We start from the raw sequence: 26,316 nt of genomic DNA, 5'->3' as shown, positions 1-26,316 counted from the left end.
GTGAGTGAGCTCCAGCGGCACCGCACTCGACACCTCCGATACACTGCCAGCCGGTCTCAGACGTTGGCAGACGCTCCGATGCCAACGTATACCCCCCGCCACGGTGACAGAGGCACCGCGTCACACCGGCGCTCATCCAATCAGAAGGCAGGAAAAGCAAATTCACATGCAGGGCACTTTTGAACCAGAAGAGAGCGCCACAAAAAACGGTTGTTGCCCCAAACGCGCACTAAAAAGGGTCAGAATAACAAGAGTCCCACTGGCCAGCCGGGGCCACCCGTCCAGCTGTTTCTTCAGGGGGGAAAAAAATTGGAGTCACCGGTGAGTACATTTTGCATTTAGCTCTGCTTTTCTGCTTCTGTCTTCAAGTGTGTGGCATCCTGCGATCAAAGATTCAGCCAACCCCAAAGCGGTTGACCTCAACGTCCCACCACCATGCCTACCAGAGCAGGTGACGTGATGCTTTGGACATCCTTCCGTCTCAGATGCCCAAAAGTACTCTTTGCCACATCTGCGGCAATACGGTGTCTTTTCAAAGGTGCAAATAAATCCAGCGTGGGCGGAACACGCACGTCTTCGGTTTTTCCCGCTTTGTTTGTGTGACAGCTGTTGTGAAAATTTTATACAAATAAAGTTGTATAGTACAGGTTTGGCCAAGCCGCAACTCCCGAACCGCATGCGGCTCTTTTATGTTCATATCAACATTTGTGTGTGTGTGGGGGGTTGTGCGTGTTGGCTTCACTTGAGTTCAATTTGGTATTTTGGTCAAAAGCGCATGTGGTGAAATTCCACAAAGTAGGATGGGCAAACACATTTCTTTAAACTATGAGTGTCAATTGGGCTCTCGAAATGGCAGGGAAAAGATGCACAGCAAAACGAAAATACGTAGATGAACACAGGACGTTTTAATCAGAGTGGGAAAGTTTCTATTTTTTGTTGAACGTGATGGCAAACCATTCTGCCTGATATGTCAGACCTCAGCGCATTTCAAAGATTCAAATCTTCAGCGCCATGCGCTTCAGCTCACTCCATGCTAACATTGATCAGGCGTCGAACCCGCAACATCATGCTTAAGAGGTGGCCATGCTAACCAGTGCGCCATTACGGCAACGCATAATAACTAAGTCTACTGATCAAAACAGCGGTTACTATATGACGTCACTACGTCGTGGTCACGTGACGCAGACAAGACGTCAATGGACGTGGGCAGAGTTAACTTGTTTAAAAGGGAGTGGGCAGAAGAAATATTTAATTTATTTAAATCTATTTTGAGTGCACACCATTATGCCAATGCATAACAACTGTAAATCTACTAAACAAAACAGCGGTTGCTATATGACATCGGCCACGTCGTGGTCACGTGACATACGTGACGTCGATGGGCGTAACTTTCGCCGGAATTCAAATCCGCGGGGAGAGTTAACTTGTTTAAAAGAGAGTGGGCAGAAGAATTATTTAATTTATTTAAATCTATTTGGTGTGTGCGCCATTATGTCAATGCATAACAACTGTAAGTCTACTAAACAAAACAGCGGTTGCTATATGACGTCTGCCACGTCGTGGTCACGTGACGCGGACGTGACGTCGACGCCTACTTTACATCCCACCGATCACAGGACCCCTCGGCTGCATAACCGTGCCCCCTTCCCAACCAATCGGATTTGCTATACGCGAAAACGACGCCAATGGAAAGAGCTTCCGCCCAAATTTAAATCCGTGGGCGTGGCTCGCAGCAGGAAGTAGGAAAATGGCGGCGATGTTGACAAAGACACAGCGGATGGTAACATACGACTAACAAGAGAAATATTTTTATTTTCTGCTTGCAACTGGACCGTCCAGAGCGTACACGGTAAGTACAACTCATCGTTTTTAAAAAGAAGTACTTTTGTTGCCCTGAAAAGCGAGTGAGCGTGGCGTTTGTGGGGGACGTCGAATTTCGACGATTCTTTCTGGTCAACGGTTGTAAATGATTGTGTTGATTAAAAAAGAAAACTTGATGTAACTCTACTTTTAACTGCCGTTTCAGATAGATTTGGAATTGCATCACATCCAATTTTGCCTAGAGCGTACACGGTAAGTAACACTCGTTGTGTTTAAGGAGATTTACGTTTGTAATAGCAGAAGTGTAGCCGCGTTGCGTTGTACGTGTGAATGTTGGTCCAGGCGAAATGTTAATGTTTAATTTCATTCCTTTAGGTTCCACGGTGTTTGTTGGCTGCAAGTTTTCCACTGCAAGAAGAGGCTCATATCATTGACCAGGAGCGAGCTACAATGGTGAGTAGCCATAACATTTATGTTAAACACTTCCTATTTCATGTCTAACAGTACTTGATTTAACAAATAACCATAAATAAATACAGTGTGGGCACTGAAGTTAACATATGTGATTATACTGCCTAATCTGTCACCGAGTAGATTGTTGCAAAGTAATATAAGATCCAAAGTTGTAATTCAGAATAGTTTTCAAAAGAAGGCCATTAGAATTATATACAAGTCTGATTACCCTGAACAAGCTATTAATTAAATCACAAATTCTTCAATTCAAAGATTTGGTAGATTATCAGACAAATAATGTCTAACAGTAATTGATTTAACACATCACGATAAGTAGATTGAGTGTGGGCACTCTCAAATTAACATATATGATTATACTGCCTAATCTGTTACAGAGTATGTTGTTGCCAAGTAATGTAGAATAGATCCAAAGTAGTAATCCAGAATAGTTTTGAAGAGGCCATTAGAATAATAAACAAATCTGATTACCTTGAACATAATAACAAGCTAAGTGTTTAATATGTCCTATGAAGTCGAAATTGGGCACCGTCATGTGGTGAAATTTGGAATTGCATCACATCCAATTTTGCCTGGGAACAAACAGATTAAATAAATCTTAGTTTTGAATAAGCCACTCCTTCTCAAACAAGTAAACTCTGCCCATTTCGCGCAGTAGATGTTCTGTTAATATCTAGTATTTATACAAAGTCATAATTTAAATTGCTTTCAACCTTCATTCATCGGTTCAACCAACATTACTCGCTCTTACTACCAACTTGTATTGATTTAACTAAGCGTTTAATACTTCCTATCAGGTCTCAAGGCAAGATTTGGCAAAATACAGTTTCAGCAAATCCAATTTTGCCAGGGAACAAAAATAGATTAAATAAACTAAATAAGTCTTCTTCCCAATAAATAAATCAGAAAAGTCTGTCTTGTAACCAGTCCTCTTCAAACAAGTAAAGTCTGCCCATTTTGTGCCGTAGATTTTGTGTCCATGCCTAGTATTTAAACAAAATCATAATTTAAACGACTTCTTGCCTTCATTCACTTTGGAAATTTGGAATTGCAGCAAATCGAATTTTGCCAGGGAACAAAAATAGATCAATTAAACTAAGTCTTCTTCCCATTAAATAAATTAAAAAAGTCTGTCTTGTAACCAGTCCTTTTCAAACAAGTAAAGTCTGCCCATTTTGTGCCGTTGATTTTGTGTTAATGCCTAGTATTTATACAAAATCATAATTTAAAGGACTTCATTCCTTCATTCACTTTGGAAATTTGGAATTGCAGCACATCAAATTTTGCCTGGGAAGAAAAGTAGATTAAATAAATTTAATAAGTCTTACTACTTCCCATTAAATAAATTAAATACGTCTTACTTGTTCCCACTCCTTTTCAAAACAGTAGTTTAAAACGAGGGCCCTTCACTCAACCTTTAACCCTATTTATTCACCTTCTAGGCTAAGTGTTAAAGGCTAAGTGTTAAAGGCTAAGTGTTAAAGGCTAAGTGTTAAAGGCTAAGTGTTAGAGGCTAAGTGCCAGAGGCTAGGCGCCAGAGGCGAGTTTTTGTGGGCTGAAGTTTTAGTGGGGTTAGTGTGAATACAATCCAAAAGAATACAACAGAATACAATACAATAGAATATAATACATAGATTAAATTCAATAGCTCTTACTACTTCCCATTAAATAAATTAAATACGTCTTACTTGTTCCCAATCCTTTTCAAAAAAGTAGTTTAAAACGAGGGCCCTTCACTCAACCTTTAACCTCAACCCCGCACGTCACATTGTGTTGTATCTGTGAATGTTGGTTGTGGCCAAATGATAGTTTTCTTTCATTCGTTTAGGTTCCACGGTGTTTGTTGGCTATGTTTTCCACTGTCAGAAGGATGAAAATACAAAGTACAACGCTTGGACGTGGGCGAAGACGTCACCGGTGAGTCCTTCCTTCCTATTTATTTACCTTCTAGATGCTAGAGGCTAAGTGTTAGAGGCTAAGTGTTAGAGGCTAAGTGTTAAAGGCAACACAATACGAACAACACAACACAATACGAACAACTCAACACAATATGAACAACACAATATGAACAACACAACACAATACGAACAACACAACACAATACGAACAACACAACACAATACGAACAACACAACACATTACGAACAACACAACACAATACGAACAACACAACGATACTGCACTGAACAACACGATACCGCACTGAGAAACACGATACCGCACTGAACAACACGATACCGCACTGAACAACACCATGCCGCACTGAACACCATGCCACACTGAACAACACCATCCCGCACTGAACAACACCATGCCGCACTAAACAACACCATGCCGCACTGAACAACACCATGCCGCACTGAACAACACCATGCCGCACTGAAAGACACCATGCCGCACTGAAAGACACCATGCCGCACTGAACGACACCATGCCGCACTGAAAGACACCATGCCGCACTGAAAGACACCATGCCGCACTGAACAACACCATCCTGCACTGAACAACACCATCCCGCACTGAACAACACCATGCCGCACTGAACAACATTATGCCGCACTGAACAACATTATGCCGCACTGAACATTATGCCGCACTGAACAACACCATGCCGCACTGAACAACACCATGCCGCACTGAACAACACCATGCCGCACTGAACAACACCATGCCGCACTGAACAACACCATGCCGCACTGAACAACACCATGCCGCACTGAACAACACCATGCCGCACTGAACAACATTATGCCGCACTGAACAACACCATGCCGCACTGAACAACACCATCCTGCACTGAACAACACCATTCCGCATTGAACACCATGCCGCACTGAACAACACCATCCCGCACTGAACAACACCATCCCGCACTGAACAACATTATGCCGCACTGAACAACATTATGCCGCACTGAACAACACCATGCCGCACTGATCAACACCATGCCGCACTGAACAACACCATGCCGCACTGAACAACATTATAACGCACTGAACAACACCATCCCGCACTGAACAACACCATGCCGCACTAAACAACATTATGCCGCACTGAACAACATTATGCCGAAATGAACAACACCATGCCGCACTAAACAACACCATGCCGCACTGAACAACACCATGCCGCACTGAACAACACCATGCCGCACTGAACAACACGATCCCGCATTGAACACCATCCCGCACTGAACAACACCATGCCGCACTGAACAACACCATGCCGCACTGAACAACACCATGCCGCACTGAACAACACCATGCCGCACTGAACAACACCATGCCGCACTGAACAACACCATTCCGCACTGAACAACACCATGCCGCACTGAACAACATTATGCTGCACTGAACAACACCATGCCGCACTGAACAACAACATGCCGCACTGAAAAACATTATGCCGCACTGAACAACACCATGCCGCACTGAACAACACCATCCTGAACTGAACAACACCATGCCGCATTGAACAACACCATGCCGCACTGAACAACACCATCCTGCACTGAACAACACCATCCTGCACTGAACAACACCATCCCGCACTGAACAACACCATGCCGCACTGAACAACACCATGCCGCAATGAACAACACCATCCCGCACTGAACAACATTATGCCGCACTGAACAACATTATGCCGCACTGAACAACATTATGCCGCACTGAACAACATTATGCCGCACTGAACAACATTATGCCGCAGTGAACAACACCATGCCGCACTGAACAACACCATGCCGCACTGAACAACACCATGCCGCACTGAACAACACCATGCCGCACTGAACAACACGATCCCGCATTGAACAACACCATGCCGCACTGAACAACACCATCCTGCACTGAACAACACCATCCCGCACTGAACAACACCATGCCGCACTGAACAACATTATGGCGCACTGAACAACATTATGCCGCACTGAACAACACCATGCCGCACTGAACAACACCATGCCGCACTGAACAACACCATGCCGCACTGAACAACACCATCCCGCACTGAACAACACCATGCCGCACTGAGCAACACCATGCCGCACTGAACAACACCATCCCGCACTGAACAACACCATGCCGCACTGAACAACACCATTCCGCACTGAACAACACCATGCCGCACTGAACAACATTACGCTGCACTGAACAACACCATGCCGCACTGAACAACACCATGCCGCACTGAACAACACCATGCCGCATTGAACAACACCATGCCGCATTGAACAACACCATGCCGCACTGAACAACACCATCCTGCACTGAACAACACCATGCCGCATTGAACAACACCATGCCGCACTGAACAACACCATCCTGCACTGAACAACACCATCCCGCACTGAACAACACCATCCCGCATTGAACAACACCATCCTGCACTGAACAACACCATGCCGCACTGAACAACACCATGCCGCACTGAACAACACCATGCCGCACTGAACAACACCATTCCGCACTGAACAACACCATGCCGCACTGAACAACACCATCCTGCACTGAACAACACCATCCCGCACTGAACAACACCATGCCGCATTGAACAACACCATCCTGCACTGAACAACACCATCCTGCACTGAACAACACCATGCCGCACTGAACAACACCATGCCGCACTGAACAACACCATGCCGCACTGAACAACACCATGCCGCACTGAACAACATTATGCCGCACTGAACAACATTATGTCGCACTGAACAACACCATGCCGCACTGAACAACACCATGCTGCACTGAACAACATTATGCCGCACTGAAAAACACCATGCCGCACTGAACAACACCATCCCGCACTGAACAACACCATGCCGCATTGAACAACACCATGCCGCACTGAACAACACCATGCTGCACTGAACAACACCATGCTGCACTGAACAACACGATCCTGCATTGAACAACACCATGCCGCACTGAACAACACCATCCTGCACTGAACAACACCATCCTGCACTGAACAACACCACCCCGTACTGAACAACACGATCCCGCATTGAACAACACCATCCCACACTGAACAACACCATGCCGCACTGAACAACACCATTCCGCACTGAACAACACCATGCCGCACTGAACAACACCATGCCGCACTGAACAACACCATGCCGCACTGAACAACACCATGCCGCACTGAACAACACCATGCCGCATTGAACAACACCATGCCGCACTGAACAACACCATCCTGCACTGAACAACACCATCCCGCACTGAACAACACCATGCCGCATTGAACAACACCATGCCGCACTGAACAACACCATCCTGCACTGAACAACACCATCCCGCACTGAACAACACCATGCCGCACTGAACAACATTATGGCCTACTGAACAACATTATGCCGCACTGAACAACACCATGCCGCACTGAACAACACCATGCCGCACTGAACAACACCATGCCGCACTGAACAACATTATGCCGCACTGAACAACATTATGCCGCACTGAACAACACCATGCCGCACTGAACAACACCATGCCGCACTGAACAACACCATGCCGCACTGAACAACACGACGTCGCACTGAACAACACGACGCCGCACAGAACAACACGACGCCGCACAGAATAACACAATACCGCACAGAACAACACAATACCGCACAAACAGTTTTAGATAATATTACGTCGCAGTCATGTGACGCGGACATGACGTCAATAGGCGGAACTCACGGCAAAATTATAATCCGTGGGCGTGGCTTGCAACAGGAAGTAGGAAAGCGGCAATTCTGGCAAACAAGACACAGCGGTTAGTAACACGATGACTTACAAGGCAAATATTTTTGTTTTCAGCTTGCAACTTGACCGTCTAGAGCGTACAAGGTAATTACAACTGTTTTTTTTTAGCCCTGAAAAGCAAGGGAGTGTGGCGTTTGGGAGGAATGTCGAACTCGGCGTCTGCTTCCAGCCACAGACGCCAAATTTCGACGATTATTTCGACTGGTCAACGGTTGTAAATTATTGCGTTGACTAAAAACTTTATTTAACTCTACTCTTAACTTTGCCGTTTCAGATATGCGGGTATTACACCGCGGAAATGACGTCAATAGGCTGAACTCTCGCCAAAATTCAAATCTGTGGGCGCAATGGCCTTGAGCGAGACACCGGATACAAACACGACGATTATCAACAGAAATATCTTTATTTTCTGCTTGCAAGTGGACCGTCTAGAGCGTACACGGTAAGTACAACTCATTGTGTTTAAAAAGATTTACGTTTGTGTAGTTTGCGTTGCGTTGTATCTGTGAATGTTGGTTTAGGCTAAATGTTAATGTTTAATTTCATTCCTTTAGGTTCCACGGTGTTTGTTGGCTGTATGTTTTCCACTGCAAGAAGAGGCTCGTATCATTGACCAGCAGGAGCTACAATGGTGAGTACCCCTTTCGTCTTCCATTTATGTTAAACACTTCCTATTTCATGTCTAACAGTACTCGATTTAACAAATAACCATAAATAAATACAGTGTGGGCAGTCACGTTAACATATGTGATTATCCTGCCTAATATGTTTATCACAAATATGTCACTAATCACTAATATGTTTATTTGTTTATCACAACACCTTTGGACCTTCAGCAATCGATTATTTCCCTTCATCTACATAGAGACAGAACGATGGTGTCTTAAACATCTCATTCATTTCACCAAATAACTTCACGCAGGTGGATAACGGCCGTCTCGGTCACGCTATGTTGCGTGATGCAGTTTTGAAGAACCAAATGCATTTATTCAATGAATAAGTCAAGCTAGTTCTATGTTTATGATGTTGTAAGTTACGGTACCGATTGAAGTTGAGTTCGAAGCCAGTGGAAAACAGCGCTGCGTTTGTGCTCTCCAGGTACAAATGTTGTGATCTCTGACTGACGACCGGGCGAGACTCGAGTAAGAGATGTCCAAACGAGCTCCGGCAGGGCGGGCCAAGGCGGAGCGAACGGACGCCCTTCAGGCCGCCAATGACGAGCTGAGAACCAAACTGATGGACGTCCAGTTAGAACTTCAGCAGGAGAAGAACAAGGTGAAAACCTCAACAGACAGACACTGCCTGCCTCCCTGCCTGCCTCCCTGCCTGCCTCCCTGCCTGCCTCCCTCCCTCCCAGTTTTCCCGATGTAGATTAGACATGCGTGTGCCATGACTGTGTCAGCCTACATCAACAAATGCACCGAGGACGTCAGCACCACTAAGAATATCATCACCCGGGGCAACCAACGACCCTGGATGACTGAGGAGGTACGTCAAACGCTACGAGCGCGGAACTCTGCCTTCAAGTCTGGCGACAAGGAGACACTGAGGACAGCGAGAGCCAACTTGAACCGTGCCATCAGGATAGCGAAGCGAGACCGCAGTCGAAAATTTCAGGATCGTTTCCACGACGTCAAAAACATCAGGAGTATGTGGCAAGGCATACGGGCGATTACAGACGACAACTCACCCTCCCCCCCCCGGTGGGTGTAGTTGATGCTGACTTTCTAAATGGTCTAAATAACTTCTTTGGGAGGTTCGAGGCACTAAACGGCACTCCAGCAGTTAAAACTGTCCCCCATCAGGAAGAGGAGGTACTCTGCCTTGACTCCGCCGATGTGTTGAAGACCCTGAGGAGAGTCAACCCCTGTAAGGCCCCTGGCCCGGACAACATTCCTGGGCGTGTGTTCAGGGAATGTGCAAGTCATCTGGCTGGGGTCATCACAGACATTTTTAACACCTCGCTGGGCCAAGCCACAGTGCCGGCGTGCTTTAAGACTGCCTCCATCATTCCGGTGCCGAAGAAACCTCAAATCACCTCATTTAATGATTACCGGCCTGTTGCACTGACTCCGGTTATGATGAAGTGCTTCGAAAGGCTGCTTAAAGGTCACATCGTTTCCAGACTCCCCCTATTATTTGACCCGTTCCAGTTTGCCGACCGGCAAAACCGCTCCACTCAGGAAGCCATCTCCTCCGTTCTTCACCTGAGCCTGGCTCACCTGGAGGAGAAGAACACCCATGTGCGGAGGCTGTTCCTGGACTTCAGCTCAGCGTTTAACACCATCATCCCACAGCATCTGGTAGGAAAATTGGAACACCTGGGCTTCAACACCCCCCTTCGCAACTGGCTGCTAGACTTCCTCACCAACAGACCTCAGTCAGTCCGGGTCGGACAGAACACCTCTGATGTCATCACCCTCAGCACAGGCTCCCTTCAGGGCTGCGTCCTGAGCCCCCTGCTGTGCACCCTGATGACACACGACTGCGTCCTCAGGTTCACCACCAATCACATCGTGAAGTCAGCAGACGACACAACGGTGGTGGGGCTCATCAGAGACAACAACGACCTGGACTACAGAGAGGAGGTGGAGCAGCTGGTGGGCTGGTGCAGAGAAAACAGCCTGATCCTGAATGAGGAGAAGATGAAGGAGATCATCGTCGACTTCAGGAAAAAACAGCCTCACCACGCTCCACTGATCATCAACAGCTCAGCTGTGGAGGTGGTCAGCAGCACCAAATTCCTGGGGGTCCACATCACAGAAGACCTCACCTGGACTATGAACACTACGGCACTGGTCAAGAGGGCACAGAAGCGCTTGTACTTCCTGCGGAGGATGAGGAGAGCCCACCTGGCCCCACCCATCATGAGGACGTTCTACAGGAGCACCATAGAGAGCATTCTGACAAGCTGTCTCTCTGTGTGGTGTGGAGGCTGCACCGCCTCCGATTGGAAGAACGTGAGGAGAGTGGTGAGGACAGCAGAGAGGATCATAGGGGCTCCTCTTCCCTCCATTCAGGACATTTCATCTCAGCGCTGCATGTCCCGTGCCCGTAACATCATCAATGACCCATCACACCCCCACCATGGACTGTTCTCCCTGCTGCCCTCTGGGAAGAGGTTTGCAGCATCCGCTGCAGGTCCACCAGGTTCTGCAACAGCTTTTTCCCTGCTGTCATCAGACTGTTGAACACTAGAACTGTTGAGCTCTAAACTGAACTCTGCATCACACATTCACAGAACTGTACTTTATGACACTACGGACCTCTATCTTGCACTATCTCGCACTACCAACTTTACTGAACTTGTATAAACCCTTTAAATAGAAGTTTAATACATGGTTTAGCATTCCTCTGCACACTCTTGAATACTGTTTTGCCTACTTGCACTATTGCATAATTATCACTGCTGCACTTTATACTTATTTTTAATATATATATATATATATATTTTTTCATAGGATATGTTACTTCTATTCAACTGCAATATCACTACTTTGTTGTAAGACGTATGCAACGGAATTTCGTTTTGTATGCACCATGTGCAGACAAGATGACAATAAAGTTTGTCTAAGTCTAAGTCATGTCAGGTCAGCTGTCTGGAGAGAGAGAGAAGTCAGGACCTGCGGGCGGAGCACCACCGTGCCACCGCCGCCATGACGGAACTCAAAAGCAAACTCCATGAGGAGAAGCAGAAAGAGTTAGCCATTACCAGGGAGACATTACTGCGGCAGCATGAAATGGAGCTGATGAGAGTGATCAAAATCAAAGATGGAGAGATCCAGCGACTGAATGCCTTGGTCCTCAGCCTGAGGGACGGCTCCATGGACAAGGTGATCCGCTCTATCCGTGTCTGACTATCCGCACGCCACGTCGGGCTTCGATGCGGCCGCTACCGTATTGTGTAGCTTGTCCCCAGTAAGCGTCGCGGCGCTCCGTTGCGGTCTCAACGGCCCGGTGTGGCGCAATGTCTGCTCAGGTGAGGAGGGGGGGCGCTTTGCTGGCGGAGGTGGAGGAGACGCGGCGGTGTCGGGAGACCGAGCGGTGTCGCCTCCACCAGGAGCGCGGAAGAAGCCCTGGCAGCGGCCCAGCAGGCCTGGCAGTCCCGAGCGGCCGAGCTCCGATCGGCTCATCACCAGCATCGGGAGGAGATGAGCCGAACCAAGAGAGACTGCGAGAGGGAGATCCGCCGACTGGTAGGACTGATCAGATGCGCGGTGCGTGGCTATGTTCCCAATTTCGTTGTATACCTGCAGTGCAATGACACCTAAGGCATTCTATTCTATTCTATTTCACAAGAAGAAAATGTCCGGTTGCTCGCTTCGCTTTTGTCACAGCAAAGGTGTTCTAGTCGATTCAAGAAAAAAATTGGCCGGTTGCTCTCTTTGTTTTTGTCACAATTCTGGCAAATGAGTTTGCCCGCCTGCCTGAGCGCTCCCCGTTTGTACATCCAGACGGATGAGATCAAGCTGAAAGACAGAGCGGTTAGTGTTTTGGATGAAGCCCTGGGGCCGGCCACGTCCACCGCCTTCAGCTGCAGACTCAGGCTGCCGAGCAGCAGATCGCTGCCCTGAGGAATTCCCAAAGGGCGGGCCTAAACTACCCTGGAAGTGGGGTCAACGCCGCTACTAGCAATCCTCTTCATTGCGTAAGCCACCTCATCACACACTTGCAGTACGCATGACTTAGTTCGTTGCTGGAGGAAGGTAGCACAAAAACAGTTTTGAACTTTGAACGAGTGCTTGTGTGTGTGTGTTGCGGGGCGTTTTCAGTCTCAGGAGGATCGGGACACGCGACGGTTTCATCTGAAAATCGCTGAGCTCAGCGCAGTCATCAGGAAACTGGAGGATCGAAACGCCCTGCTTTCTGAAGAGCGCAATGAACTGGTAATTTATTGACGGCACGCTTGAAGGTTTGCGCTACGTTTGATGCGCGCCATCCAGCGAGGCACCCATTGCGCTTGCTTATTAGTTGAGCGGCGCGGCGAGTCGGTTGCCTGGTAGATGTCTTTTATTGGGAGCCAAAGCCACGATTCCGTTCAAACCGATGCAAAAGGAATGGATACGTTCTGGCCCGCGTGTTGTGCGTCTTTCACATCCCGCACTTCATGCTTGCAGCTAAAGCGACTGAGAGAAACAGAAAGCCAGTTTCTGCCACTCCTGTACAAAAACAAACGCCTGAGCAGGAAGAATGAAGAACTCTCGCTGGTGCTGTGTCGCCTTGAAAACAAAGTGCGCTTTGTCACCCAGGAGAACGAGGAGATGGCAAGCTTGGTAAGTCGACGCGGACAACGGCGGCGTGCCAACAGAGTCCACTGCATTTGTGTTCCACAGAGAAGGCCTAGTTCGCTCAATGACCTGGACCGCGGTTGCGGCCAGCAGGACGGTGAAATGGAGTTCCTTCAAGTTGTGGAGCAGCGGCACATCATCGACGACTTGTCCAAGGTCTTCAGGCAGGCGACTCGGTGCACGTACGGCAGCGCCGCGCTCGCTCGCTGTCGCCAGGAAACCTTTTCCGTCCAAAGCTTGGCCGGCGGCCGCCATCCAAAAAATTGGCCCCTTAAATTCCGACCTTTCAAGCAGGAGCATTGTGCGCACGCGTTTGAACACGCTTTAGACTTGTTTTGCCGTTTTCAGCAGCTCAAAGCTCCCGTTTTGTCAGCGCCTTTGCCACTCGCTGTGCGCTGAAAACGACGGACTTGCCCGGCTGCTCAGCCCGTCAACCATGAGCCGCGAGCGCGACGTCATTGTCCGTAGGCAGGTAGTGGCAAAATGCACCCTGTTAGAGTTGCGCTCGCTCCAACTTATTTTGCAAGAACCACACGGGAGACAAGTAAGTTCTTTTGGACACCTGCAGGTGGAGAGTCCATCCGTTGTACGAATGAAGTCTGACTCTCGGCTCCTGCACGAGCATTTTAATTAAGAGAAACAGGGTGGGTGTAAGAGTGGATTGAATAGAGGAAGCCCTTGACCTCTAGTCAAAACATAGCAAGGGGTGTTTTACGACTTTGTGTAGGAAGGGATAAGCGATAGGGATAAATAAGGGATAAATAATATTATTTATTACAGGTCGCAGTCAAAGTCAAAGCAACACAATGATACGATAAAGATAATCTGGAAAACCCTGACACACCCTGTAGTTGTCACTTTTGGAAAAGACGAGCGTCCCTCCAATCATCGCCGGTGACGTGTTTTTCAGGCTCTGGAGACAGGAGCTCATGTCAGAAATGTCATTGTGAGTCGCGTTTGTTTCTGCGCCGGAGCCGTTCGTTCCCTTTGCATCCAAAGAATCTCAAAGGCGGATTATTTGTGTCGACAGGAGAGAGATTTGCTGCTACGATACCGACGTCGAGAATCTCTGAGGAGGAACAAAGCGTGAGGTCCTGCAAGGTGAGTCTGTTTGTTTGCGGCTGCTTGGTGTTGCGCAAGATAAAATGGCCTTTTTCTCGCTATCGTTCCTCTCGTCGATTCATCGTGAGGTGTCGCTTCAGTTTGTTCAGAGAGATGTTTGCTTCCGCGCCCGCAGGTCATCGAAACATTTTACGGCTACGACGAAGACGTGTTGGTGGACTCGGACGGATCGTCCTTGTCTTTTCACACCGACAGAACCCCCGACACGGAACCCGAAGAGGTAGCCCGCCATTTCTGCCAGCGTATTGGCACCAAACATTCCTCTTCAGCCTGGAATCGGACTCGTCTTTGCGTCGCGGGTGCTTTGTCGCCGGTCTGACTGATTCTGGTACTAGTGCTGTGTTGCATTGGTGTGTGCATGAAGAGGCGGAGCTTCGCTACCGCCAGCTGACGCAAGAATATCAAGCGCTGCAACGAGCCTACGCTCTGCTAGCCCAGACCAGCGAAGGGGACTACGACGCCGAGAAGGAGATCAAGGTGGCGCCCCTTCCCGCAACCCCCGGCCGGGTCGCAGCCTCCCCGTTCTCACCCAGCCTCGGGTGTTCTCTGGTCTGAAAGGAGGAGGAGGAGCCTCCCTCCTCCTCCTTTCAGACCAGAGAAAAGCTGATGGTAGAAATGGGTCACTATCAAAGCAGAGTAGCAGATCTGGAGTCAGCGCTGAAGCAACAAGGACAGGTAAGCTCATCAATGAGCACACCTTTTTCTCAGACAAAATAGCTACATTCTTCAGTCACTCATCCGTCTGGCATTACTGGACCAACCCCCCCCTTCTCACCCTAGCCGAGAAGGTAACGCGCACGTCCACGCACGCTCTCGCATTCTGCTTATGTGACAGCAGCCTTTCCTCAGTGGTTAGAATACATCAAAGTGACCAAGTCAGCACTTCAACAGAAGATGTTGGACATTGAAAGTGAGAAGGTAGACAGACACGCGACATCAGCCAAGGGGAACTCCGGCAATGTGCCCCAACAATTCTGACCTTGAGCTGTGCTAGGATATGTTCTGCAAGCAGAAGGGCTACCTGGATGAAGAGTTGGACTTCAGGAAGTGTTCCATGGACCAGGCTCATAAGGTAAGCCGCCCTCAAATCTCCCGCCGGACCACTGATGGACGAGGATTGCGGCCCAGAGGATCCTGGAGCTGGAGGCCATGTTGTACGAGGCGCTACCGCAGCGGGACTGCCCCGCCACGGACGGCGAAAAAGCCAGCCACGCTGGCGTGAATGACGTGCTGACGGCGGATCAGAGAGAAGAGCTTAGGAGCGCCGTGGACCAATGGAAGCGAGCCCTGATGTGCGAGTTGAGGGAGCGCGACGCTTGCATCCTCCAAGAGAGAATGGATCTGCTGCACAGCGCGCAACAGGTAAGGGCCCAAAGCCAGCCCGGCACTTACTTGCACGCTTACTGGCTTTTGAATGCCACTTTCCATTTGTCCGTCCTAGAGGAACAAAGAGCTGAAAGAATTCATCGAAGCTCAGAAGAGACAAATCAAACAATTGGAGGAGAAGTTTCTGTTTCTCTTTCTATTCTTCTCCTTGGCCTTCATTCTGTGGCCCTAACACCAGCTGGTGAGTGAGCTCCAGCGGCACCGCACTCGACACCTCCGATACACTGCCAGCCGGTCTCAGACGTTGGCAGACGCTCCGATGCCAACGTATACCCCCCGCCACGGTGACAGAGGCACCGCGTCACACCGGCGCTCATCCAATCAGAAGGCAGGAAAAGCAAATTCACATGCAGGGCACTTTTGAACCAGAAGAGAGCGCCACAAAAAACGGTTGTTGCCCCAAACGCGCACTAAAAAGGGTCAGAATAACAAGAGTCCCACTGGCCAGCCGGGGCCACCCGTCCAGCTGTTTCTTCAGGGGGGAAAAAAATTGGAGTCACCGGTGAGTACATTTTGCATTTAGCTCTGCTTTTCTGCTTCTGTCTTCAAGTGTGTGGCATCCTGCGATCAAAGATTCAGCCAACCCCAAAGCGGTTGACCTCAACGTCCCACCACCATGCCTACCAGAGCAGGTGACGTGATGCTTTGGACATCCTTCCGTCTCAGATGCCCAAAAGTACTCTTTGCCACATCTGCGGCAATACGGTGTCTTTTCAAAGGTGCAAATAAATCCAGCGTGGGCGGAACACGCACGTCTTCGGTTTTTCCCGCTTTGTTTGTGTGACAGCTGTTGTGAAAATTTTATACAAATAAAGTTGTATAGTACAGGTTTGGCCAAGCCGCAACTCCCGAACCGCATGCGGCTCTTTTATGTTCATATCAACATTTGTGTGTGTGTGGGGGGTTGTGCGTGTTGGCTTCACTTGAGTTCAATTTGGTATTTTGGTCAAAAGCGCATGTGGTGAAATTCCACAAAGTAGGATGGGCAAACACATTTCTTTAAACTATGAGTGTCAATTGGGCTCTCGAAATGGCAGGGAAAAGATGCACAGCAAAACGAAAATACGTAGATGAACACAGGACGTTTTAATCAGAGTGGGAAAGTTTCTATTTTTTGTTGAACGTGATGGCAAACCATTCTGCCTGATATGTCAGACCTCAGCGCATTTCAAAGATTCAAATCTTCAGCGCCATGCACTTCAGCTCACTCCATGCTAACATTGATCAGGCGTCGAACCCGCAACATCATGCTTAAGAGGTGGCCATGCTAACCAGTGCGCCATTACGGCAACGCATAATAACTAAGTCTACTGATCAAAACAGCGGTTACTATATGACGTCACTACGTCGTGGTCACGTGACGCAGACAAGACGTCAATGGACGTGGGCAGAGTTAACTTGTTTAAAAGGGAGTGGGCAGAAGAAATATTTAATTTATTTAAATCTATTTTGAGTGCACACCATTATGCCAATGCATAACAACTGTAAATCTACTAAACAAAACAGCGGTTGCTATATGACATCTGCCACGTCGTGGTCACGTGACATACGTGACGTCGATGGGCGTAACTTTCGCCGGAATTCAAATCCGCGGGGAGAGTTAACTTGTTTAAAAGAGAGTGGGCAGAAGAATTATTTAATTTATTTAAATCTATTTGGTGTGTGCGCCATTATGTCAATGCATAACAACTGTAAGTCTACTAAACAAAACAGCGGTTGCTATATGACGTCTGCCACGTCGTGGTCACGTGACGCGGACGTGACGTCGACGCCTACTTTACATCCCACCGATCACAGGACCCCTCGGCTGCATAACCGTGCCCCCTTCCCAACCAATCGGATTTGCTATACGCGAAAACGACGCCAATGGAAAGAGCTTCCGCCCAAATTTAAATCCGTGGGCGTGGCTCGCAGCAGGAAGTAGGAAAATGGCGGCGATGTTGACAAAGACACAGCGGATGGTAACATACGACTAACAAGAGAAATATTTTTATTTTCTGCTTGCAACTGGACCGTCCAGAGCGTACACGGTAAGTACAACTCATCGTTTTTAAAAAGAAGTACTTTTGTTGCCCTGAAAAGCGAGTGAGCGTGGCGTTTGTGGGGGACGTCGAATTTCGACGATTCTTTCTGGTCAACGGTTGTAAATGATTGTGTTGATTAAAAAAGAAAACTTGATGTAACTCTACTTTTAACTGCCGTTTCAGATAGATTTGGAATTGCATCACATCCAATTTTGCCTAGAGCGTACACGGTAAGTAACACTCGTTGTGTTTAAGGAGATTTACGTTTGTAATAGCAGAAGTGTAGCCGCGTTGCGTTGTACGTGTGAATGTTGGTCCAGGCGAAATGTTAATGTTTAATTTCATTCCTTTAGGTTCCACGGTGTTTGTTGGCTGCAAGTTTTCCACTGCAAGAAGAGGCTCATATCATTGACCAGGAGCGAGCTACAATGGTGAGTAGCCATAACATTTATGTTAAACACTTCCTATTTCATGTCTAACAGTACTTGATTTAACAAATAACCATAAATAAATACAGTGTGGGCACTGAAGTTAACATATGTGATTATACTGCCTAATCTGTCACCGAGTAGATTGTTGCAAAGTAATATAAGATCCAAAGTTGTAATTCAGAATAGTTTTCAAAAGAAGGCCATTAGAATTATATACAAGTCTGATTACCCTGAACAAGCTATTAATTAAATCACAAATTCTTCAATTCAAAGATTTGGTAGATTATCAGACAAATAATGTCTAACAGTAATTGATTTAACACATCACGATAAGTAGATTGAGTGTGGGCACTCTCAAATTAACATATATGATTATACTGCCTAATCTGTTACAGAGTATGTTGTTGCCAAGTAATGTAGAATAGATCCAAAGTAGTAATCCAGAATAGTTTTGAAGAGGCCATTAGAATAATAAACAAATCTGATTACCTTGAACATAATAACAAGCTAAGTGTTTAATATGTCCTATGAAGTCGAAATTGGGCACCGTCATGTGGTGAAATTTGGAATTGCATCACATCCAATTTTGCCTGGGAACAAACAGATTAAATAAATCTTAGTTTTGAATAAGCCACTCCTTCTCAAACAAGTAAACTCTGCCCATTTCGCGCAGTAGATGTTCTGTTAATATCTAGTATTTATACAAAGTCATAATTTAAATTGCTTTCAACCTTCATTCATCGGTTCAACCAACATTACTCGCTCTTACTACCAACTTGTATTGATTTAACTAAGCGTTTAATACTTCCTATCAGGTCTCAAGGCAAGATTTGGCAAAATACAGTTTCAGCAAATCCAATTTTGCCAGGGAACAAAAATAGATTAAATAAACTAAATAAGTCTTCTTCCCAATAAATAAATCAGAAAAGTCTGTCTTGTAACCAGTCCTCTTCAAACAAGTAAAGTCTGCCCATTTTGTGCCGTAGATTTTGTGTCCATGCCTAGTATTTAAACAAAATCATAATTTAAACGACTTCTTGCCTTCATTCACTTTGGAAATTTGGAATTGCAGCAAATCGAATTTTGCCAGGGAACAAAAATAGATCAATTAAACTAAGTCTTCTTCCCATTAAATAAATTAAAAAAGTCTGTCTTGTAACCAGTCCTTTTCAAACAAGTAAAGTCTGCCCATTTTGTGCCGTTGATTTTGTGTTAATGCCTAGTATTTATACAAAATCATAATTTAAAGGACTTCATTCCTTCATTCACTTTGGAAATTTGGAATTGCAGCACATCAAATTTTGCCTGGGAAGAAAAGTAGATTAAATAAATTTAATAAGTCTTACTACTTCCCATTAAATAAATTAAATACGTCTTACTTGTTCCCACTCCTTTTCAAAACAGTAGTTTAAAACGAGGGCCCTTCACTCAACCTTTAACCCTATTTATTCACCTTCTAGGCTAAGTGTTAAAGGCTAAGTGTTAAAGGCTAAGTGTTAAAGGCTAAGTGTTAAAGGCTAAGTGTTAAAGGCTAAGTGTTAGAGGCTAAGTGCCAGAGGCTAGGCGCCAGAGGCGAGTTTTTGTGGGCTGAAGTTTTAGTGGGGTTAGTGTGAATACAATCCAAAAGAATACAACAGAATACAATACAATAGAATATAATACATAGATTAAATTCAATAGCTCTTACTACTTCCCATTAAATAAATTAAATACGTCTTACTTGTTCCCAATCCTTTTCAAAAAAGTAGTTTAAAACGAGGGCCCTTCACTCAACCTTTAACCTCAACCCCGCACGTCACATTGTGTTGTATCTGTGAATGTTGGTTGTGGCCAAATGATAGTTTTCTTTCATTCGTTTAGGTTCCACGGTGTTTGTTGGCTATGTTTTCCACTGTCAGAAGGATGAAAATACAAAGTACAACGCTTGGACGTGGGCGAAGACGTCACCGGTGAGTCCTTCCTTCCTATTTATTTACCTTCTAGATGCTAGAGGCTAAGTGTTAGAGGCTAAGTGTTAGAGGCTAAGTGTTAAAGGCAACACAATACGAACAACACAACACAATACGAACAACTCAACACAATATGAACAACACAATATGAACAACACAACACAATACGAACAACACAACACAATACGAACAACACAACACAATACGAACAACACAACACATTACGAACAACACAACACAATACGAACAACACAACGATACTGCACTGAACAACACGATACCGCACTGAGAAACACGATACCGCACTGAACAACACGATACCGCACTGAACAACACCATGCCGCACTGAACACCATGCCACACTGAACAACACCATCCCGCACTGAACAACACCATGCCGCACTAAACAACACCATGCCGCACTGAACAACACCATGCCGCACTGAACAACACCATGCCGCACTGAAAGACACCATGCCGCACTGAAAGACACCATGCCGCACTGAACGACACCATGCCGCACTGAAAGACACCATGCCGCACTGAAAGACACCATGCCGCACTGAACAACACCATCCTGCACTGAACAACACCATCCCGCACTGAACAACACCATGCCGCACTGAACAACATTATGCCGCACTGAACAACATTATGCCGCACTGAACATTATGCCGCACTGAACAACACCATGCCGCACTGAACAACACCATGCCGCACTGAACAACACCATGCCGCACTGAACAACACCATGCCGCACTGAACAACACCATGCCGCACTGAACAACACCATGCCGCACTGAACAACATTATGCCGCACTGAACAACACCATGCCGCACTGAACAACACCATCCTGCACTGAACAACACCATTCCGCATTGAACACCATGCCGCACTGAACAACACCATCCCGCACTGAACAACACCATCCCGCACTGAACAACATTATGCCGCACTGAACAACATTATGCCGCACTGAACAACACCATGCCGCACTGATCAACACCATGCCGCACTGAACAACACCATGCCGCACTGAACAACATTATAACGCACTGAACAACACCATCCCGCACTGAACAACACCATGCCGCACTAAACAACATTATGCCGCACTGAACAACATTATGCCGAAATGAACAACACCATGCCGCACTAAACAACACCATGCCGCACTGAACAACACCATGCCGCACTGAACAACACCATGCCGCACTGAACAACACGATCCCGCATTGAACACCATCCCGCACTGAACAACACCATGCCGCACTGAACAACACCATGCCGCACTGAACAACACCATGCCGCACTGAACAACACCATGCCGCACTGAACAACACCATGCCGCACTGAACAACACCATTCCGCACTGAACAACACCATGCCGCACTGAACAACATTATGCTGCACTGAACAACACCATGCCGCACTGAACAACAACATGCCGCACTGAAAAACATTATGCCGCACTGAACAACACCATGCCGCACTGAACAACACCATCCTGAACTGAACAACACCATGCCGCATTGAACAACACCATGCCGCACTGAACAACACCATCCTGCACTGAACAACACCATCCCGCACTGAACAACACCATGCCGCACTGAACAACACCATGCCGCACTGAACAACACCATGCCGCAATGAACAACACCATCCCGCACTGAACAACATTATGCCGCACTGAACAACATTATGCCGCACTGAACAACATTATGCCGCACTGAACAACATTATGCCGCACTGAACAACATTATGCCGCAGTGAACAACACCATGCCGCACTGAACAACACCATGCCGCACTGAACAACACCATGCCGCACTGAACAACACCATGCCGCACTGAACAACACGATCCCGCATTGAACAACACCATGCCGCACTGAACAACACCATCCTGCACTGAACAACACCATCCCGCACTGAACAACACCATGCCGCACTGAACAACATTATGGCGCACTGAACAACATTATGCCGCACTGAACAACACCATGCCGCACTGAACAACACCATGCCGCACTGAACAACACCATGCCGCACTGAACAACACCATCCCGCACTGAACAACACCATGCCGCACTGAGCAACACCATGCCGCACTGAACAACACCATCCCGCACTGAACAACACCATGCCGCACTGAACAACACCATTCCGCACTGAACAACACCATGCCGCACTGAACAACATTACGCTGCACTGAACAACACCATGCCGCACTGAACAACACCATGCCGCACTGAACAACACCATGCCGCATTGAACAACACCATGCCGCATTGAACAACACCATGCCGCACTGAACAACACCATCCTGCACTGAACAACACCATGCCGCATTGAACAACACCATGCCGCACTGAACAACACCATCCTGCACTGAACAACACCATCCCGCACTGAACAACACCATCCCGCATTGAACAACACCATCCCGCACTGAACAACACCATGCCGCACTGAACAACACCATGCCGCACTGAACAACACCATGCCGCACTGAACAACACCATTCCGCACTGAACAACACCATGCCGCACTGAACAACACCATCCTGCACTGAACAACACCATCCCGCACTGAACAACACCATGCCGCATTGAACAACACCATCCTGCACTGAACAACACCATCCTGCACTGAACAACACCATGCCGCACTGAACAACACCATGCCGCACTGAACAACACCATGCCGCACTGAACAACACCATGCCGCACTGAACAACATTATGCCGCACTGAACAACATTATGTCGCACTGAACAACACCATGCCGCACTGAACAACACCATGCTGCACTGAACAACATTATGCCGCACTGAAAAACACCATGCCGCACTGAACAACACCATCCCGCACTGAACAACACCATGCCGCATTGAACAACACCATGCCGCACTGAACAACACCATGCTGCACTGAACAACACCATGCTGCACTGAACAACACGATCCTGCATTGAACAACACCATGCCGCACTGAACAACACCATCCTGCACTGAACAACACCATCCTGCACTGAACAACACCACCCCGTACTGAACAACACGATCCCGCATTGAACAACACCATCCCACACTGAACAACACCATGCCGCACTGAACAACACCATTCCGCACTGAACAACACCATGCCGCACTGAACAACACCATGCCGCACTGAACAACACCATGCCGCACTGAACAACACCATGCCGCACTGAACAACACCATGCCGCATTGAACAACACCATGCCGCACTGAACAACACCATCCTGCACTGAACAACACCATCCCGCACTGAACAACACCATGCCGCATTGAACAACACCATGCCGCACTGAACAACACCATCCTGCACTGAACAACACCATCCCGCACTGAACAACACCATGCCGCACTGAACAACATTATGGCCTACTGAACAACATTATGCCGCACTGAACAACACCATGCCGCACTGAACAACACCATGCCGCACTGAACAACACCATGCCGCACTGAACAACATTATGCCGCACTGAACAACATTATGCCGCACTGAACAACACCATGCCGCACTGAACAACACCATGCCGCACTGAACAACACCATGCCGCACTGAACAACACGACGTCGCACTGAACAACACGACGCCGCACAGAACAACACGACGCCGCACAGAATAACACAATACCGCACAGAACAACACAATACCGCACAAACAGTTTTAGATAATATTACGTCGCAGTCATGTGACGCGGACATGACGTCAATAGGCGGAACTCACGGCAAAATTATAATCCGTGGGCGTGGCTTGCAACAGGAAGTAGGAAAGCGGCAATTCTGGCAAACAAGACACAGCGGTTAGTAACACGATGACTTACAAGGCAAATATTTTTGTTTTCAGCTTGCAACTTGACCGTCTAGAGCGTACAAGGTAATTACAACTGTTTTTTTTTAGCCCTGAAAAGCAAGGGAGTGTGGCGTTTGGGAGGAATGTCGAACTCGGCGTCTGCTTCCAGCCACAGACGCCAAATTTCGACGATTATTTCGACTGGTCAACGGTTGTAAATTATTGCGTTGACTAAAAACTTTATTTAACTCTACTCTTAACTTTGCCGTTTCAGATATGCGGGTATTACACCGCGGAAATGACGTCAATAGGCTGAACTCTCGCCAAAATTCAAATCTGTGGGCGCAATGGCCTTGAGCGAGACACCGGATACAAACACGACGATTATCAACAGAAATATCTTTATTTTCTGCTTGCAAGTGGACCGTCTAGAGCGTACACGGTAAGTACAACTCATTGTGTTTAAAAAGATTTACGTTTGTGTAGTTTGCGTTGCGTTGTATCTGTGAATGTTGGTTTAGGCTAAATGTTAATGTTTAATTTCATTCCTTTAGGTTCCACGGTGTTTGTTGGCTGTATGTTTTCCACTGCAAGAAGAGGCTCGTATCATTGACCAGCAGGAGCTACAATGGTGAGTACCCCTTTCGTCTTCCATTTATGTTAAACACTTCCTATTTCATGTCTAACAGTACTCGATTTAACAAATAACCATAAATAAATACAGTGTGGGCAGTCACGTTAACATATGTGATTATCCTGCCTAATATGTTTATCACAAATATGTCACTAATCACTAATATGTTTATTTGTTTATCACAACACCTTTGGACCTTCAGCAATCGATTATTTCCCTTCATCTACATAGAGACAGAACGATGGTGTCTTAAACATCTCATTCATTTCACCAAATAACTTCACGCAGGTGGATAACGGCCGTCTCGGTCACGCTATGTTGCGTGATGCAGTTTTGAAGAACCAAATGCATTTATTCAATGAATAAGTCAAGCTAGTTCTATGTTTATGATGTTGTAAGTTACGGTACCGATTGAAGTTGAGTTCGAAGCCACTGGAAAACAGCGCTGCGTTTGTGCTCTCCAGGTACAAATGTTGTGATCTCTGACTGACGACCGGGCGAGACTCGAGTAAGAGATGTCCAAACGAGCTCCGGCAGGGCGGGCCAAGGCGGAGCGAACGGACGCCCTTCAGGCCGCCAATGACGAGCTGAGAACCAAACTGATGGACGTCCAGTTAGAACTTCAGCAGGAGAAGAACAAGGTGAAAACCTCAACAGACAGACACTGCCTGCCTCCCTGCCTGCCTCCCTGCCTGCCTCCCTGCCTGCCTCCCTCCCTCCCAGTTTTCCCGATGTAGATTAGACATGCGTGTGCCATGACTGTGTCAGCCTACATCAACAAATGCACCGAGGACGTCAGCACCACTAAGAATATCATCACCCGGGGCAACCAACGACCCTGGATGACTGAGGAGGTACGTCAAACGCTACGAGCGCGGAACTCTGCCTTCAAGTCTGGCGACAAGGAGACACTGAGGACAGCGAGAGCCAACTTGAACCGTGCCATCAGGATAGCGAAGCGAGACCGCAGTCGAAAATTTCAGGATCGTTTCCACGACGTCAAAAACATCAGGAGTATGTGGCAAGGCATACGGGCGATTACAGACGACAACTCACCCTCCCCCCCCCGGTGGGTGTAGTTGATGCTGACTTTCTAAATGGTCTAAATAACTTCTTTGGGAGGTTCGAGGCACTAAACGGCACTCCAGCAGTTAAAACTGTCCCCCATCAGGAAGAGGAGGTACTCTGCCTTGACTCCGCCGATGTGTTGAAGACCCTGAGGAGAGTCAACCCCTGTAAGGCCCCTGGCCCGGACAACATTCCTGGGCGTGTGTTCAGGGAATGTGCAAGTCATCTGGCTGGGGTCATCACAGACATTTTTAACACCTCGCTGGGCCAAGCCACAGTGCCGGCGTGCTTTAAGACTGCCTCCATCATTCCGGTGCCGAAGAAACCTCAAATCACCTCATTTAATGATTACCGGCCTGTTGCACTGACTCCGGTTATGATGAAGTGCTTCGAAAGGCTGCTTAAAGGTCACATCGTTTCCAGACTCCCCCTATTATTTGACCCGTTCCAGTTTGCCGACCGGCAAAACCGCTCCACTCAGGAAGCCATCTCCTCCGTTCTTCACCTGAGCCTGGCTCACCTGGAGGAG

At 47.4% G+C, this 26,316-nt stretch overlaps 1 protein-coding gene across 1 annotated transcript; it reads left to right on the top strand.

Moving 5' to 3' along the window:
* Positions 1-15,493: 15,493 nt before the first annotated feature.
* LOC125971701 (janus kinase and microtubule-interacting protein 3-like) lies at positions 15,494-16,034 on the top strand. Its single transcript, XM_049724658.2, has 3 exons — positions 15,494-15,539; positions 15,596-15,829; positions 15,909-16,034. Exons 1-3 carry the CDS (start codon positions 15,522-15,524, stop codon positions 16,023-16,025), a joined length of 369 nt encoding a protein of 122 aa, XP_049580615.2. The 5' UTR covers positions 15,494-15,521; the 3' UTR covers positions 16,026-16,034.
* The last annotated feature ends 10,282 nt before the right edge of the window (positions 16,035-26,316 follow it).

The sequence above is a fragment of the Syngnathus scovelli genome, unplaced genomic scaffold (genome assembly GCF_024217435.2).
Source record: "Syngnathus scovelli strain Florida unplaced genomic scaffold, RoL_Ssco_1.2 HiC_scaffold_65, whole genome shotgun sequence".
Lineage (NCBI taxonomy): Eukaryota > Metazoa > Chordata > Actinopteri > Syngnathiformes > Syngnathidae > Syngnathus > Syngnathus scovelli.
This window is presented reverse-complemented; position numbering and strand designations above follow the sequence as displayed.